The sequence below is a fragment of the Mustelus asterias genome, chromosome 5 (genome assembly GCF_964213995.1).
Source record: "Mustelus asterias chromosome 5, sMusAst1.hap1.1, whole genome shotgun sequence".
NCBI classification, from domain to species: domain Eukaryota; kingdom Metazoa; phylum Chordata; class Chondrichthyes; order Carcharhiniformes; family Triakidae; genus Mustelus; species Mustelus asterias.
This window is the reverse complement of record NC_135805.1, coordinates 18,184,060-18,203,573: the sequence shown is the minus strand read 5'-3', so window position 1 is coordinate 18,203,573 and position 19,514 is coordinate 18,184,060. Positions and strand designations below refer to the sequence as shown.

Below are 19,514 nucleotides of genomic sequence, written 5' to 3'. Positions count from 1 at the left end.
TACTAGGATGCTACCGGGACTTGATGGTTTGAGTTATAAGGAGAGGCTGGATAGGCTGGGACTTTTTTCCCTGGAGTGTAGGGGGCTCAGGGGTGATCTTATAGAGATCAATAATATAATGAGGGGCATAGATCAACTATATAGTCAACATCTTTTCCCAAAGGTAGAGGAGATTAAAACTAGAGGGCATAGGTTTAAGGTGAGAGGGGAGAGATACAAAAGTGCCCAGAGGGGCAATTGTTTCACACAGAGGGTGGTGAGTGTCTGGAATAAGCTGCCGGAGGTAGTAGTAGAGGCGGGTACAATTTTGCCTTTTAAAAAGCACTCAGACAGTTACATGGGTATAGAGGGATATGGGCCAAACGTGGGCAATTGGGACTAGCTTAGTGGTTAAAACAAAAGGGCGGCATGGACAAGTTGGGTGGAAGGGACTGTTTCCATGCTGTAAACCTCTCTGACTGTAAAAGGCTTGGTGGAGGCACCCAGTCACTGTCTTCTTTTTGTAAATGTGTTGAACCGTGTTGGAGTTAATTCCTATCAATACTGTTTTTTTTTTTAACATCCGCATGACTTTTTTTTTAAACAGTGTGTTTCTAAATGCTCCAAATAAATTGGAAAAGCTTTGTCCTTTAATTGCAAAATGAGATGTGCTTCCTTCCTTGAGCAGTTGCCGTTTCGATGTGAGCGGTGTACTCTTATGAAATTTCCTCTCAACTGCAGTCATTTCTTGTGATGGTCGTTCCCCTGTCAAAATGGTGCATCCTTATCACTGCTGGAGCTGCTTTTGGTGCAGATAAGCATGTTCACAGTCAAAGTGGAAAGGAGGGACCTTTTTAGACATTTTTATGTTTTAAAACTAACTTAATTAACAGCAATGCAAGTGTCACGTGTGTCCATCGCAAAATCACGGGAACTGGAAGAAATGTTTTCAAACTGCAGTTACGATGGAATTTTGTCACTGAGCACTGCATAACTCTAGTCACAAGGTCGGTTTGTTTGGAAGTGACCTTTTGCCTATTTTGAGCTGGTCCGTCTAAAATGACAACCTATTCTCCCATTGCTCGCGGCAGTCAGGCAGAAACCAATTGTCCTGTGTAAATCACTCTTAATCGCAATCCCATTGCACCCTGTTTAACAGAATACTTTCAACGCATGCTCTTGGCAGCCTTCAGTCCTTTGACTTGCTCTTCTGTTGAATTTAAAAATGTTGCCTCAACCACTTTGCTTAGCTACATCTTGTGACCTGAAAATATACCTGAAAGCAAGAGTGTTTTCTTTAGCTTTCCAGTGAAGTATCTTGGGTCGTTTTTAGTTGCCTTGTTATGACTTGTCTTTCCATGTAGCGATTCCACAAAGTCTCATTCTGTCTCAAATGGAGAAACAGTATAATCTAATTTTGTCTATTCCTCTCAAATAAGATATTTCACCAGCTTCTGAAAAGACTAATGTTCCAGCGAAAGTCTTTAAAATGTGAACTATAAGAAAACTTAAAGGACCAATGTTCCCGTTTAAATTTAGTTATTGGTGCAACCTGTCTTTTTTGCATGTCCATGCATCATTTGTCCAAGATCAGGCCCGTGCAGTACTTTTTTTGGGCTTCTATAAGTCCACATGTCCAATCTTCCTTTAGGTCACAGTTGTATGGGAAAACTGCTCCTGACCTCCTTACCTTTTTAGTCCCTGTTTATAGCCAGCACTGCCATCTCTGTCTTCTTGATTTGATTTATTCCAACACAAATTCTTTGTGCTTTTATTTCAATAACATTATAATGTTTAATTAAAATAAATTTTTCGTAAAACAACCCTGGTCGGCTGGACATAGGCCTGGGGCATGTACCAACCATTGTCGACAAACACACATTCAAACTCTTTGTCTAAAGTCAATGGGTCAATAACTTTTCACACTACAAAATGAACAGGTCTTTGCAAAGTTGCCTCACATTATAGAAACTTCTAAATGTTCTGCCAAACAAGCCAGGGTGGAAATGTAGTATTTATTTTGCAGGCTCATGTGTGCCTTGCTGAATTTAAAGGAGATTACAGCACGATGCCTGGCTGTTAAGATAAGCCGGAGCACATGGTAAAGTGTTATTGGGGTAGGTCTCCAGCTGCTGCTATCTGTTTGTTCACAAACTGGGTTATCTGTGTTTCCAGTAGAGATGTAGCAAAACACAGCAAGATGCACACCATCTTGTTTTGAGAAGGCCTTTGGCTTGACTCTTGGTTAGGTGTCTGCGTGGAGGTTATTTTAAAGTCACAAGTAGGCTTACATTAACATTGCAATGAAATTACTGTAAAAAGCCCCTAGCCGCCACCCCCTGACGCCTGTTCGGGTACACTGAGGGAGAGAATTTATCATGACCGATTCACCTAATGTTGAAGGGGATGGGGATATGGAGGTGGATGGGGAGGGGGGTGTGGGGGGAGGGATAAAATTGCCAACTCTCCACTTGGTCCCTGGAATGACGCTGCAGCACAGAACACTCCACTGCTGTGTACCGAGCTCAGGGACTGGAGGAATATTTGTGATGTTTTCAAAACCGTTGGATTGGAGGGCAGCAGGCAGAACCACTTCCTGCAAACCTTGTGGGCAGAGTTTGATGTGGTGGCGATGCTCTCCAGCGACCCAACATTCACGTTCACTCTGCTTCTGCAATCATTCGGAAACAAAGGAGTCGAGTGAGCTTTTCTCACTGGTTGGTGGTGGTGGGGGGGGGGGGGGGGGGGGGGGGGGGGAGGGAATTGTGGGGTGGGGGAGGGGGAAGATTGGTGAGTGGGGGGTGTCCATTGTTGTGGCGGGTAGAGGAACACCACTTTTGAATATGTTGTTCTTTAGCACAAAAATAAATTGATGGTTTTTGGAAACTGCAATAACAGGAGTTCAGTCAAAACTCTGACGGCGCCACCAGGCTGGTCTTCAACCATAAACATTCACGCAAAGTGCCAAGTGACTGCTTTGTTGTGCTGAGTGTGTAATGATCACCTGCTGAATTAGTATCAAATCCCTCTGCCAAATTAATGTTGCCCATTCTCTTCCAAAGTGCAGCATTGAGCAGACTGAAGAGGCAGCTTCCTGTTTTCTGAACTGTGCGCGCTATAACTGTGCACCTATAATTAAATCGCTCTCTTGCAGACTCACCAGGTCTGCGGGCCCTTCTTGCTCTTTTGAAATTGCTGTTGCCATCTGCATTGCCGCAAATTCTGACGGTAATGATTTCTATTATTAACCCTTGGCCACCGTTCCAATTCAAAAGAAAACAAACATGCCTTGCGTCCCTGCTGATTCTGTGTTGATCCCTGCAGCTTCTCCCTGTGTTGTGTGCTTTGTGTGTGTGCCTCTGCCTCTCTGTCCTGCTTTGTCATTCTCTCTCTCTCATTCTTTCACTGTACTGAGGGTGACACGGTGGCACAGTGGTTAGCACTGCTGTCTCTCAGCGCTGGGGACCCGGGTTCGATTCCAGCCTTGGGTCACTGTCTGTGTGGAGTTTGCACATTCTCCCCGTGTCCGCGTGGGTTTGCGCCGGGTGCTCTGGTTTCCTCCCACAGTCCAAAGATGTGCGGGTTAGGTTGATCGGCCATGATAAATTGACCCTAGTGTCATGGGGATTAGCAGGGTAAATGAGGGTTATGGGAATAGGGCCTGGGTGGGATTATGGTAGGTACAGACTCGATGGACCTAATGGCCTCCTTCTGTACTGTAGGGATTCGATGGGATTCTATGTATGTGGTGGCATTTTTTGATGCAACGTTTTAGCTGTGAAGTATCTTGAGATGAATGGTGCTACATGGTAAAGGCATGTTGTGAAGTGATGGCAGCGGCATGTCATTTGATTATTGAGCACCACTGGGACAGGAGAAACATTCGCCATCCATAAGTACTCAGCCACTGACTATAGACACAGGGCGGGATTTTATGGCCTCACTCGTCTCGAGACCATAAAATCCTGCCTGAGGTCAACGGACCTTCTCAATGGCCTAGTGGTATTATCGCTTGACCATTAATCCAGAAACTCAGCTAATGTTCTGGGGACCTGGGTTCGAATCCCGCCACAGCAGCTAGTGGAATTTGAATTCAATAAAAAAATCTACTCGTGACCATGAAACCATTGTCGGGAAAAACCCATCTGGTTCACTAGTGTCCTTTAGGGAAGGAAATCTGCCATCCTTATCTGGTCTGGCCTACCTGTAACTCCAGAGCCACAGCAATGTGGTTGACTGCTTGCGGGCAATTAGAGATGCACAATAAGTGCTGGTCAGCCAGCGACGCCCATGTCTCATGAATGAATAGAAAAAAAAGCCAAATCCATGGGTTGAACCCAGCGCCTCCTCACATTCTCGGATACACACTATGTAGCACATTTATCCCCCCCTCAAGAATGTTCTGTTTTTAAATGAACTTTTATGATGGTACAAAAACATATGATTCCCAGGCATGTTGAATGAAACACTTCAGGGGTGGGGAGAACCAGGGGTGTATCTTCATGCTGCAACAATTCGTTGCATTGTGACGGTGAGGGTGGAAGGGAGGAGTCTGTGAGGGCTCTAACTTGAAGCTGACTTAATAAATTTCCCTGCTTTCTGTGTTTGCAGACTGTCGAACAAGCTGCTGGACAAGGCGTGACCATCACCGGTAATAAGACCTTCAACAACTGGAACTGGCCCAATGCGGTTATCTTTGCTGCAACGGTTATCACCACAATCGGTAAGTCACCTCTCACCAGCAGCAGATCTGAATATCACGAGGCGATCCCACTATCGGATTGGATCATTTATCGTGTTCTCTCTGTTTTTTCCCCCCCACCCACTCTCTCTCTCTCCCTCTCTTCTGCTCCCCTCACCTCTGGTGATGACAGGGTATGGAAACATTGCTCCCAAGACTTCGCAGGGACGCCTCTTCTGCATCTTCTATGGGCTGTTTGGCACTCCGCTCTGTCTCTCCTGGATCAGTGCTCTGGGGAAGTTTTTCGGAGGACGGGCCAAGAAACTGGGTGAAGCCCTGACCAGGAAAGGCGTGAGTCCGGTAAGGAGCGTCTGCTATTATTTCCTCTTCGTTCCTGGCATTTGAAATTCCAAGTAACTTCCAACAGGAGTAGAGGGAAGAATCCGTGTAAGATTGGTAAACGATTTATTGCTGAAAGAACACTGCTGGAAGAAAAGTATTGTGCCTGAGCCACAGCCCACAAAATTAAGATCATGCCACAAAAAACATCTGCTGGGTTTCTCCCTCCTGATCCTTATCTATTGACCTTAGTCAACTGTCTGTTTGTTTGGACAGAATCTGACTGGAAAGGAATACTTGCACTGATTTAATGCTTGTAATGGCTCGAGGACGCCACAAACCACTTTTACAGTCAATTAATTATTTTTTGAGGATGGTGCGTTGTTATGTGGGGAACACAGCCACCAATTATTTTGTGGAGCCAGATCCCACAAACAGCGATAAGGCCAGATCATCAGTTTTGGTGATAGTTGACGGATAGATATTGGCCGAGATCCCGGGCGGAACTTCCCTGCCCTTCTGCAAAGGATGCTATACAGTATTTTACACCTACCTGAGAACACAGACAGGGTCTCGGTTTGAGACCTCACCTGAAAGATGGCACCTCTGACAGTGTCGTACACCTTCAGAACTGCACAAAATACTGTGGCCAGATTGTACGATCAAGTCTTTTAAGTTTATAAGTTTATTTTTTTTAAATTCGTGTCACAAGTATGCAATGAAGCTACTGTGAAAATCCTCTGGTCACCACACTCCGGCGCCTATTTGGATACACTGAGGGAGAATTTAGCGTGGGCTGTGGGAGGAAACTGGAGGAAACCCACACAGACACAGAGAGGACATGCAGACTCTGCAAAGACAGTGGCCCAAGCCCGGGAATTGAACCCAGGTCTCTGGCGCCGTGAGAATCATAGAATCCTACAGTGCAGAAGGAGGCCATTCGACTCATCGAGTCTGCACCGACCACAATCCCACCCAAGCCCTATCCCCATAACCCTGCACATTTACCCTAGCTAGTTCCCCTGACACTAAGGGACAATATAGCATGGCCAATCCATCTAACCCGCACACCTTTGGACCTATGGGAGGAAACCGGAGCACCCGGAGGAAACCCACGCGGACATGGGGAGAATGTGCGAACTCCACACAGTCACCCGAGGCCAGAATGAAACCTGGGTCCCTGGTGCTGTGAGGCAGCAGTGCTAACCACTGTGCCACCGGAGTTGGCCTTGAATTTACAGCAGCCTGACTCAAAGTCAAGTGTGTTATCAACTGATCCAAATAGCAAACCCATCTATCATAGTTAAACCGCATTTGTAAAAAGAGAGGATAGGGTAAAATTGACTTTCTTGGCACAAAGCCATGAATCAAAATTGGAGTTTAAATGATGGAAAACCTGGAGCGGGATTCCCTGGCTGTTTAGGTCGCAGGAGTCTCACTGTAGTGAACGGAGATTTGGCTGAGCGCCAAATTCTCCGCCTTCTCTTGCAGCCGCGGCGGGGTGTGAACGGCCGGGGAATTCCGGCCCACTTATAAGCAATGTGACCTTGTTGAAGTATTGCTGTTGTGGGAAGTCGCACCATTCTGTCCTTGTCCTAACGCTCTGTTTCATCCTTTCATTGAACAGCGGAAGGCCCAGATAACCTGCACGGTTATTTTCATTGTTTGGGGTGTGCTGGTGCACCTGGTAATACCACCCTTTGTCTTCATGGTGACTGAAGGATGGTCGTACATTGAAGGCTTGTATTACTCTTTCATCACAATCTCCACCATCGGATTTGGGGATTTTGTGGCAGGTAAGAGTCGTTTTCTGATTAAGTTGCCTCTTATTGGGTTACGGGCATAGAACTAGCTTTCAGATCAAATAAATTTGAAGTTTGAAATGATGGTGAGACTTGAGCACGAAGACACTTTTGTTTGAAAATGTCTGCTCTGCATGGCTCTTTACAACAGTGTCTTCTGTCACAAATCATGGAGCAAGAACCCAGTAGGACTCGGCTCCCCACTACCCGCTGTTGTAACACAACCAATGTAGTACACAAGCTTATATTAATCTGCAACATCGATTGCTTAAGCTGGAACTCTTCCAGTGGGCATGCTCCAGAGTGGTAGTCACTTTTGTTCCATGTGAAACAGAACAAGTGCCTGCAAATATTTCCTGCTTTTAGCACACTGAGAAAAGAACCCTACAAATGGGCCAAGGCAAGAATGAATGGATCATTTGCTACGAGCAGTGTCATCATAGAATTCCGACAGTGCAGGATAAAGGCCATTCGGTCCGTCCAACAACAATCCCACCAGGCCCTATCCCTGTAACCCGATGTATTTACCCTACTAATCCCCCTGACACTATGGGAGAATTTAGCGTGGCCAATCCACCTAACCCACACATCTTCAGACTGTGGGAGGAAACTGGAGCACCCGGAGGAAACCCACACAGACACAGGGAGAATGTGCAAACTCCACACAGACAGTGACCTGTGGTTGGAATTGAACCCCGGTCCCTGGCGCTGTGAGGCAGCAGTGCTAACCACTGTGCCACCAAGACTCTGGCCATGGCAAGGTAAAGATCCTGTCGCACTTAGCTCTTTAAATATCACACGTTCCTTTGGTTTTGGTAAAACGGGGAAGCAGAATTGCTGGGGCTGAAGATGGTCTGGCCTACATGTGACTCCAAAGCCAAAGCAATGTGGTTGACTCTCAACTGCCCTCCAAGGGCAACCAGCTTATATTGAATTTTAAAAAAAGTTGGACCTCAGCCTATGATCTTTCTGATATGCACGAAATAGTGGTTAGACTTTTGTAAAATTTCACTCCTCTTCCTCATTCCCCTTTCACTTCCTTCTTTCTGAGGTTTCTCTCCAGAGGGGAGAATTAAAGGGAAGAACCATTACTGGACTGCTCTTATCTACCCCACCAGTCAGCAGTTGTAGAGCGTTTGAGTCAGGATGTTCCAACTGACTTAATGCCAAGGGGCATGTGGCCTAACCAGACCAAGAAATCAAACAAAAACAGCAAGAATAAAATCATTTAACATTTTTAGTCATTCATGGGACATGGGCCTTGCTGACTAGCCAGCGTTTATTTCTCTAGTTGCCCTTGGAGGGCAGTTGAGAGTCACCCACATTGCTGTGTCTCTGGAGTCACATGTAGGCCAGACCAGGTAATGACAGCAAATTTATTTCCCTAAAGGACATTGGTGAACCAGGTGGGTTTTTCCGACAATCGACAATGGTTTCATGGTCATCAGTAGATTCTTAATTCCAGATTTTTTTTTTGTATTGAATTCAAATTCCACCATCTGCCGTGGCGGGATTCAAACCTGGCTGCCAGAACATTAGCTAAGTTTTTGGATTAATAGTCCAGTGATAATACCACTAGGCCATCACCTCCCCCAATCTGTGTACAAATGAAATGAATTCGTCACAATTGATACCATAGATTTGGGTGAATCTTCTTCACTTTATGTCCATTTGACATGACCTTTCTTTGATTTTCAGTTGCGTAGCTACAACAATTTTTAATTGTACACTTTTTCCATAGGTGTGGACCCAAACGCAAACTACCATATCCTTTACCGATACTTTGTGGAGCTGTGGATCTACTTGGGTCTGGCATGGCTTTCCCTTTTCTTCAACTGGAAGGTTAGCATGTTTGTCCAGGCGCACAAAGCCATCAAGAAACGGCGGAAGCGAATGAAGGAATCTGTGGTAAATGTGTCGAACGCCAAGCCTCTCGACTCTAAAATGTCGGACTCCAAAATGTCAGACTCCACCGAGGTAAACATCTTTCGCTTCCTTTCGAAGAAGCAAGAGAGCTACAATGATCTCATCAAGCAGATTGGCTCAAAGACTTTGAAGAACAACAGCAGCAAACTATTGGGTGTTCAGGTCCCTGCCAAGCCCACACCGAAGGAGGAGGGGAACGGTAAACCTGGGGCCGTTCAGCTGAGAAGAATAGGCTTGAGAAGGTTCTGTTACGAGCCACCCAATCTACCTGCCATTGAAGACACCGAGATTACCGTACCGCTGAATGAAGGAAAAGATCTGAACTCTCCGGCAGACTGCACTATGCAAGAGAACCAACTGGACAAAACCGCCCGAGAAGATTGTTCGGTGTGGGATACGCGCGCCCGCCCACCGCTGTTCTTTGAGAACGTCAACATCCGATTCATAGACGAGCAAAACCTGCTCAGCGACGATGAGAAGATGGAGCTGTCGCTGGATGAGAACATGGTGGACGAGGAAGAGTCCGACGTCCTGGTGCTGACACCGGACGCCGTCCATCCAGGCTTCCAGACGTGCATGCTGGGAAGTCCACCTGACTATGAGCAGCTGATGAACGGATACAATAAAGTGCACAACAACAAGGTACACAATGTTGAAGTGGTGATATAACCAAAGGCGCCCGGGACTCTCCTCTCCAAACTTCCTGGTCCCGCTTTGTTCATTCGGCGCTAGGACCTGAGCAAAAAGTGGACAGGTGAACAGACACTCCCCTGTTGGTTTGGAGGAGCTGCTAATGACACTTGGCTGTACAGTCAAAACACCTCCAAGACACAAGCACAATCCTTTATTTTTTCCCACTTCAAAACAAAGACAAGAGGCCTTAGCTGGAAAAGAAGCATTCCTCTTCTAAATAGGAGAGCTGGAGAGCAACATTTCCAGCACAAATGTTGACTGGGATGGAAACTGTGACAAAAACGAAAACATTTCCAGAGATTGAAAGAGCTCATTTATATACTGTGACTTTTTTTGCTTCTTTTTGAAGCTTTCCTTCTTGAAAAAAAAACCCCTTTTTAAGCTTTTATTTTTGAGCCAGGAACTGTAGACGTTAAACAAGACAGTCGCTTTTAGTTCCAAGTCTTTTCAAGGCCGCACTGGCACAGAAGCTTTCCTTCTGACCCAGATTCAACGATGTACAAATGGAAAATTCAGAGAGCTCGATTTCTCTTTTTTTTTGCTGCTTGAGAGAGTGGGGGTGGGGGAACTTGTGGCTTACGGCAAGTACAAGTGACTTGTTTCAGCGATGTGATTTATTGCTGAGAAAATGCCACTTACATTGCCTCTGGGACTTATTCATGCAAAATCATGTATTGTGCAGTTAGTGCACAAATTTCCAGGCTGCTGCATGATGCCAAATCCCTGTCCTGGTCACCACAATGCAGCCACCGATCCTTGATTATGACCTGCACCTTATGAGTGACTCTTGTATATATTTTTGTATATATTTCTGCCTTTGTGACTTTTCAAAAAACTTTAACTTTAAAACGTTAAATACTCCAGAGACAAAAGTTTATCAGGCTTGGTTATCCGATACGGAATCCAAAAGAAAAGCAGCTGGAAACGGCCGGCTAAGCCAAGCAGTGTTTTCCATACGCTTTTCGATCTGAAGTGATGAGATTGCAGACAAAACCTGGTGATAAGCACAGGAAGTAGCTTACGATGAAGTCGCGAGATCGAGATCCTTCTTTCTCTTTTGTAACCCCCCCATCCCAACCCCCTCTTCTATCCCCTCCACATATTTTAACTTATAAATAGTGGTGCGAATGAGCCATTGCACCTTTCTTGTTCTCCATCCTGTTGCAGGGTCATTTGATCAGATGCGACAAACTTTACCAGTGGAAACTGCAATTTATTTTTTTGGCACTTAATTGTTTACATGTATTACCAACCTGGTACGCAATTCAGTGACAGGTGGGTAGCTGTGAGTCGAAAAATGGGCAATGAATTCAGGCTAAGCACCTGGCTATGGTACATTTACTTCGGCCCCAAGCGTGTCGCAAAGACATGATCACTACAGGCACATTATCGCTGATACTCATTTGTTACTGGGGTTGTTTTTTTTCTACTCCAAAGAATATATCGGTTAAAGGAATGGAACTAACTGCTGGAGCTTGAGTTTAGTTGTGCTTTTCCTCTTGTGGGCTAAGATAGCCTGAGGGGAGAAAAAGACGATTGTGACATCTGTGTCCCACTGATCGCAGGCTACTCTCTTCTGTTTTTGGATTGGTGGGAATATTTCTCATAAGTGGCACAGTGGCTTGAAGGTACTAAGACCATAAAATCTGCAAGGCAAGGTTCCCGGTGAGGAACCTTGCCCTGACTGAGGTGGGGGTTGTGCTCGAGGAGTCAAGGTCACCTCTCCAGATTTACCTTGTTTTACCGAAGGTCGATAACCATTGAAGGTTCCCATTCTTAATAGGCTGCTATTTCCTTTGAGGAAATACTGCACTATTGTCCAGGGAATGATATGGTCAGGCATTGATGTATTTTTAAAGCTTCATTATGACTTGAAGGAGCTGGATGATATTGAAGATTATAGAAGTTTTAAAAAGTTTTTATTTGTTGTCTTCATCAGTCTCAATTTTTAACAAGTGGAGATCATTTTGGATATTCCATAGAACACACACCCCACTTGGTTGTTCTATTAATTTAAGTTACAGATGACTCCACTGAAGGATATCTCATTTGTGTGTCTCTCTCTCTTGCACAGTATGGTTTAACAACCATGTTCGCACGTAAGGCGCACTGGCCCCATTTTATCTGGTGGGTTAGGTGGGGATGCGCTTGTTATGGAAATTCCTTACAGAGAAACAAAGGCAACGAACAGCTCGGCTAACCCTGGCCAAACCTCTCCTTTCCTTCAAGAAGACATTCCCCGCCCTCGCGTCTGCTAGAAACATGTAGAATGTTTAGACCTCCCTGCTTAAAGGCAGCCAGAACCTGACCCCATGTCGAATGCTGGAAGTCCATTACAGAGTAGGGGCTGTGTCACCTCACGATAAAGCTCAATGGTTGCCGTAAACTATTGAGAGCAGAAACTCCATGCAGCCGGCATGTTATTGCTATAAGTTCACTGCCAAGCATTGATCGCCTGGTAATGAGCTTGGAAATGCCCCTCCCTTTTATTTGATGTGGAGATGCCGGTGTTGGATTAGGGTGGGCACAGTAAGAAGTCTCACAGCACCAGGTTAAAATCCAACAGGTGTATTTGGTAGCACCTGTTGGACTTTAACCTGGTGCAGTGAGACTTCTTACTTTTATTTGAAGCAGAATTTGGGAGAAAAACAAAATAATGGGAGCAGCGAGAGGCAGGATTGCCTAATTGGTATTAGTCTATGAACTGTCGAGATTGAAGAGTTAGCATTGGGTTTATCTCTCTTTTCCCCGCTGATATGCTCAAGAAGGTAAATTTGCATTGTACACACTTCCTCAAGGCGGGTTAGTGTCAAAGGTTAAAACTTTTTATAGGTAAAGGAAGAGATAAAAGCTGTTCCTTTCACTGTGTCACTCCATGTATTGAAAAACTGTTGAACTCCAGAAGCCTGATTGTTGTATTTATTCCTGGAAATGTCTTGTATTAAGTGCCGTCCTTTATGCTTCTCTGTAAATTGTGGACCTAATTTATTTCTATGTTCATTTCGGAATGTAAATAAATTTTTTTATATGTACAATACCAAATGTCTTAGCGGCCTTGTTTAAAACAAAGAAACCTCTAAAGCTCTCCCAGGTCTTTAATATTGTGGAATGTAAATAATTGTTTCATAGTACAGAAATGAGTATTGCTGAAATAACGAGGCATTTTGTAGAAGTTTTTCATCTCTCACTCATCAGGACAATCGTAAGAACATCATTGTCAGGGGAAATAACAGATTTGTACTGTGCGAGAAGAGAGTGCTGATTGGTTGATAAGTGGACTCTGGTAGAGGCATGGCCATGGAGCATGCACCTTTACATTGGTATTCTTTCAATTGTCCAGATGAGTGCAAGATGAAAAGTTTTGACAAAACGTCTCTTTTTCAGCAACACTGTCATGTTTTACCCGCTTCAGTTTCTACAAGATCATTTCATAGTATCACTGCAGTGCAGAAAGAGGTCATTCGGCCCATCGAGCCTGCACTGACAACAATCCAGGCACTATCCCCATAACCCTACGCATTTACCTTGCTAGTCCCCCTGACACAATGGGGCAATTTAGTATGGCCAATCAACTTAACCTGCACTTCGGAGTGTGGGAGGAAACCGGAGCAACCGGAGGAGAACATGCAAACTCCACACAGTCACCTGAGGCTGGGATTGAACCCAGGTCCCTGACGTTGAGGCAGCAGTGCTAACCACTGTGCCACCATACCGCCCCTACTACTTCATTTACCTAACACAAAAGCAAAATACTGCAGATGCTGGACACCTGAAATAAAAACAAAAAAGAAATGCATTCTGAAGAAAGGCCATTGACCTGAAGATGTGGATACGTGTGGGGGTCACAGGGTAGTTGTCATGGGGGACTTTAACTTTCCAAATATTAATTGGAACCTTTGTAGGTCAAATAGTTTGGATGGGGCACTTTTTGTGCAGTGTGTGCAGGAGGGTTTCCTGACACAATATGTGGATAGGCCAACAAGGGGTGAGGCCACATTGGATTTGGTACTGGGAAATGAACCGGGCCAAGTGTTAGATTTGGTTGTGGGAGAGAACTTTGGAGATAGTGACCACAATTCTGTGTCTTTTGTTATTGCAATGGAGAGGGATAGGGCCGGACGGCAGGGCAAGGCTTACAATTGGGGGAGAGGTAATTATGATGCGATTAGGCAAGAATTAGGGGGCATAAGATGGGAACAGAAACTGTCAGGGAAAGGCACTGATGAAAAGTGGAACTTTTTCAAGGAACAAATACTGGGTGTCCTTGATAGGTATGTCCCTGTCAGGCAGGGAGGAAATGGCCGAGTGAGGGAACCGTGGTTCACAAAAGAGGTGGAATGTCTTGTGAAAAGGAAGAGGGAAGCTTATGTAGGGATGAGGAAACAAGGTTCAGATGGCTCGATTGAGGGTTACAAGTTAGCAAGGAATGAGCTGAAAAAGGGGCTGAGGAGAGCTAGGAGGGGACATGAGAAGTCCTTGGCGGGTCGGATCAAGGAAAACCCCAAGGCTTTTTACTCTTATGTGAGGAATAAAAGAATGACCAGGGTGAGGTTAGGGCCGGTCAAGGACAGTGGTGGGAACTTGTGTATGGAATCAGTAGAGATAGGCGAGGTGATGAATGAATACTATTCTTCAGTGTTCACCAAGGAGAGGGGCCATGTTTTTCAGGAAGAGAAGGTGTTACAGGCTAATAGGCTGGAGGAAATAGATGTTCGGAGGGAGGATGTCTTGGCAGTTTTGAATAAACTGAAGGTCGATAAGTCCCCTGGGCCTGATGAAATGTATCCTAGGATTCTTTGGGAGGCGAGGGATGAGATTGCAGAGCCTTTGGCTTTGATCTTTGGGTCCTCGCTGTCCACGGGGATGGTGCCAGAGGACTGGAGAGTGGCAAATGTTGTTCCTCTGTTTAAGAAAGGGAATAGAAATGACCCTGGTAATTATAGACCGGTTAGTCTGACTTCGGTGGTTGGTAAATTGATGGAAAAGGTCCTTAGGGATGGGATTTACGACCATTTAGAAAGATGCGGATTAATCCGGGATAGTCATAGAATCATAGAATCATAGAAACCCTACAGTGCAGAAGGAGGCCATTCGGCCCATCGAGACTGCACCGACCACAATCCCACCCAGGCCCTACCCCCACAAAGGTAGGGTTCAGCACGGATTCGTGAAGGGCAAATCGTGCCTCACAAATTTGATAGAATTTTTTGAGGAGGTAACTAGGTGTGTTGATGAAGGTAGGGCGGTTGATGTCATATACATGGATTTTAGTAAGGCGTTTGATAAAGTCCCCCATGGTCGGCTTATGATGAAAGTAAGGAGGTGTGGGATAGAGGGAAAGTTGGCCGATTGGATAGGTAACTGGCTATCTGATCGAAGACAGAGGGTGGTGGTGGATGGAAAATTTTCGGACTGGAGGCAGGTTGCTAGCGGAGTGCCACAGGGATCGGTGCTTGGTCCTCTGCTCTTTGTGATTTTTATTAATGACTTAGAGGAGGGGGCTGAAGGGTGGATCAGTAAATTTGCTGATGACACCAAGATTGGTGGAGTAGTGGATGAGGTGGAGGGCTGTTGTAGGCTGCAAAGAGACATAGATAGGATGCAAAGCTGGGCTGAAAAATGGCAAATGGAGTTTAACCCTGATAAATGTGAGGTGATTCATTTTGGTCGGACTAATTTAAATGTGGATTACAGGGTCAAAGGTAGGGTTCTGAAGACTATTTCCTCGGGTGGATGGAGCTATTACAAGGGGGCATAACTATAGGGTTCATGGTGGGAGATATAGGAAGGATATCAGAGGTAGGTTCTTCACACAGAGAGTGGTTGGGGTGTGGAATGGACTGCCTGCAGTGATAGTGGAGTCAGACACTTTAGGAACATTTAAGCGGTTATTGGATAGGCACATGGAGCACACCAGGATGGTAGGGAGTGGGATAGCTTGATCTTGGTTTCAGATGAAGGTCGGCACAACATCGTGGGCCGAAGGGCCTGTTCTGTGCTGTACTGTTCTATGTTCTATGTCTATGTTCTATGTTAACTGTATAGCTCTCCACAGATGTTGTCTGACTTGCCGAGACTTTGCAACACAATTTATTCTTCTTTGACCTCTTACTGTCTCTTCAATCCATAACGTCAGAGCTGGATCAATCATAGAGTGATATCAGAAAGCAGTTCTTTACATGATAGGATCAAGGAATATGGGGATAGGGTGGGAAAGGAATAGCGATGGCACGGTGGCCCAGTGGTCAGCACTGCAGACTCTCAATGCCAGGGACCCGGGTTCGATTCTGGCTTTGGGTGACTGTGTGGAGTTTGCATGTTCTCCCCGTGTCCATGTGGATGTGCTCGAGTTTCCTCCCACAGTAGCAAAGATGTGTGGGTTAGGTGGATTGGCCATGCTAAATTGCCGCTACGAGCAGGATTTTAAGGCCTTGCTCGGGCAAGGTCATGAAATCCTGCCCGAGGCCAACGGAGATTTCTGTTCTCTGAGGCAGTAAAATTCCGGCCTTAGTGTTGGGGGACGAGCAGCGTAAATGCATGGGGTTATGGGGATAGCGCCTGGGTGCGATTGTTGTCAGTGCAGACTCGATGGGCCGAATGGCCTCCTTCTGCCACTGTAGGAATTCTATGAAAGTAGAATTGAAGGGTAGGATATCACACATCTTACTGAATGAAGAGCTTGTTTGAAGGATCTTATGATCTATTCCTGCTGTTTTACGAACATGAGAAATAGCAGTGCCTGTAGCCCATATGGCTCAGCAAGCGTACTCCACATTTCAGTACGATCATGGCCGATGTTGGGCTTCAATTCCACTTTCCTGCCCACTCTCCATAATTCCCTGAGGAGCCAAAATCTCTGCGACTCAGCTGGTAAGGTATTCAACAATGGAGCATTCCCAACCCACTGGGGTGAGGATTCCAAAGATTCACAACCCTTTGAGCAAAGTAATTTATCCTCACCTGTCCTAAATGATTTTTTCCCTTTATCCTGAGGCTGTGCCTCCTATGATTCAAATATGCCGACCATTGGAAACAGCCTCTGTGTCTATTCTTTCAGAATCTTGTTAGTTTCAATGAGACCACCACTCCTCCTAAACTCCAGTGAATGTAGGCCCAATTTGCTCAGTGGCCCATAATGAGTCAATACCCTCAGCCCGGGGGCCTATTTAGTGAACATTTCCTTTTCCACCTACTTTATGGCCTTAATTTTGGAGACCGAAACTGAAAGGGGGATGAGGGACCTCCACCAGATGGGTCCTAAACCCTCCACCATCACAGACACATGCACCTTGGTGGGTGCACATTCCAGAGTGTGCTCAGGGTGGTAATCTGGTGAGCCCCAATGGGTGGCATGGTGGCACAGTGGTTAACACTGCTGCCTCACAGCGCCAGGGACCCAGGTTCAATTCCGGTCTTGGGTCACTGTATGGAGTTTGCACTTTCTCCCCGTGTCTGCATGGGTTTCCTCCAGGTGCTCCGGTTTCCTCCCACAGTCCAAAGATGTGCGGGTTAGGTTGATTAGCCATGCCAAATTGACCGTAGTGTCAGGGGAATTAGCAGGGTAAATGTGTGGGGTTACGGGAATAGAGCCTGGGTGGAATTTTGGTTGGTACAGACGCAATGGGCCGAGATTCTATAATTCTAGGTATCTGAATGGGTGCATGAATAGGGAGGGGATAGAGGGATACAGACTGGGTAAGGACAGAAGGTTTTTTTAGTTTAGTTAGGGCATCATGATCAACAGTCTTTGCGGGCTGAAGGGCCTGTTCCTGTGCTATACTTTTCTTTGTTCTTTTAAAAAAAGGTTCTACTTTTCTTACAACCAAAGTGAATAATTGTGGAGCTTCAGAGCTCTTTCCCTTTCCCACCAGGAGGTTAATTGACGGGTTTGAGATTGAGCCAGAATGATTTTTGTGAAGCCAGGCTATATAGCAGATCACAGAACCAAAGGTGGGTAGATGGAGTGTAAGATACAACTTGTCAAGCTGGAAGGCCTGGTCCTACTCGGATAGCATTCTGCACTGGGAACCTCAGACTTTCTCCAGATTTTTACAATTTGGTGCAGGTTCAAGGGGAAGAGGGAGAACCTGGAATGACGGCTATCTATGATGACTGGATCTTTGGTTTAGTCATAGAATCATCGAATTCCTGCCGTGCAAAATTCGGCCCATTGAGTCTGAACCGACAACAATCCAACCCAAACCCTATCCCTGTAACCCCACGTGTTTACCCTAGCTAGGGTAAACACATTTCCCCCGACACTAAAGGGTAATTTAGCATAGCCAATCCACCTAACCCGCACATCTTTGGAGTGTGGGAGGAAACTGGAGCACCCGGAGGAAACCCACGCAGACACGGGGAGAAAGTGCAAACTCCACACAGACAGTGACCCGAGGCCAGAATTGAACCCTGGTCCCTGGCGCTGTGAGGCAGCAATGCTAACCACCGTACCGCCCTTCTTGAGTCAGGCACTATTTAGTTTTTCCTGAATGCTTTTACCGCTGTGTCTTGTCACTATGATTTTAAAAGCAGATATTCTATTCAAAAAGTATAATGCACCACAAGTGGAAAAACTCAAAACTTATCTAATGGCATTCATAACCTCAGCTGAGTGCCAAAATGCTTTGTAGCCAATGAGGTATTACTGCAACAGATTAGTTAATCTGTTTTAGTGAGGGTGGTTGAGCAATAAGTATTGGGCAAGGTACCAGGACAAACACCTTTGAACATTGTCATGAGATCTACTTTGCAACACTACAGCACTTCGTGAAAATATCATCTTCGATCATGTGTTCAAACCCTTGAGTGGGGATTGAACTTTCCAGCCTTTTGACTTAGACGGGATGTCTAAGCCAAGACAAGCTAATGTGTAGACTAGAAGAAAAGTGCTACTCTAATTCGGAATGTATTGCAGCATTTTCTAATGCTATCTTCAAATTGATGTCACCTGTCTGGGGAGAATATTTTACATTTCTCCGTCTCATCGAATCCCTACAATGCAGAAGGAACCCATTTGGCCCATCGAGCCTGCGCCGACTGCAATCTCACCCAGGACCTATCCCCGTAACCCCGTGTATTTACCCTGTTAATCTCCTTGACATTCAAGGGGCAATTTAGCATACCAATCTATGACTCTAATCAACCCCGCACATCTTTGGACTGTGGGAGGAAACCAGAGCACCCGGAGGAAACCCATGCAGAGACGGGGAGAATGTGCAGACTCCATATACAGTAATCCAAGCTGGGAATCGAACCTATGTCCCTGGGGCCGTGAGGCAGCAGTGTTAACCACTGTGCCACCGTGCTGGAGAGCAAGTTTGATGGGCTATGCTAAATTACCCCTTAGTGTCGGGGGGAAACGTGTTTACCCTAGCTAGGAGCATACTTCTGCTCCTATGTCTTATGGTCTTTGGTCTTTTGTGGGGAGTTGGCAAGAGCTCAAATGGCCTCCTTCTGCCCCACAATCATTCTATGATTCTATGGTGGGGGCGGTCAGGTATGGCATACTGATCTCACACTCCTTGCAGTGTTTGTGAACAGCTGCTGGTTTTGCCATTTCTGCTTCTGGTCAGTGTGCTTGGTGCTGGGTGGAAAGATTCAACTGACCAGCGGCGAGTATAGTGCCATCTTCCAAAAGTTGGCATGGTAACTCAAACACAAGACAAATCCAGCTCAGACAATTATCACCTAGTCCCACCAAGCGACATCGACAACCCACTTAACAGTCCTGTCATGATCTTTCTGTTTTCATATTCTCTTCCTGTTTATATATTGCTTCTTATGAGAAAAGCATTTTCACAGGGGCAAATTGGAGCAGTAGATAGGTAATATTATCGCAATCTGCTGTTAATCCAGAAACTCAGCTAATGTTCTGGGGACCCGAGTTCGAATCCCGCCACGGCAGATGGTGGAATTTGAATTCAATAAAAAAAATCTGGAATTAAAAATCTACCGATGACCATGAAACCATTGCCGATTGTTGGAAAAGCTCATCTGGTTCACTAATGTCCTTCAGGGAAGACAATCTGCTGTCCTTACCCGGTCTGGCCTACATGTGACTCCAGAGCCACAGCAATGTGGTTGACTCTCAACTG

At 45.7% G+C, this 19,514-nt stretch overlaps 1 protein-coding gene across 5 annotated transcripts in view; it reads left to right on the top strand.

The window, feature by feature from the left end:
- Positions 1-12,451, top strand: part of kcnk5a (potassium channel, subfamily K, member 5a) — a 40,503-nt gene extending 28,052 nt beyond the window's left edge. For all 5 annotated transcript variants that reach the window (XM_078212227.1, XM_078212226.1, XM_078212231.1 and 2 more), the window contains 4 exons: positions 4,591-4,702; positions 4,854-5,020; positions 6,627-6,795; positions 8,543-12,451. In XM_078212227.1, the coding sequence (XP_078068353.1) occupies positions 4,591-4,702; positions 4,854-5,020; positions 6,627-6,795; positions 8,543-9,396 (1,302 nt within the window). In that variant the 3' untranslated portion in view covers positions 9,397-12,451. The remainder of the gene's footprint in view (positions 1-4,590; positions 4,703-4,853; positions 5,021-6,626; positions 6,796-8,542) is intronic.
- The last annotated feature ends 7,063 nt before the right edge of the window (positions 12,452-19,514 follow it).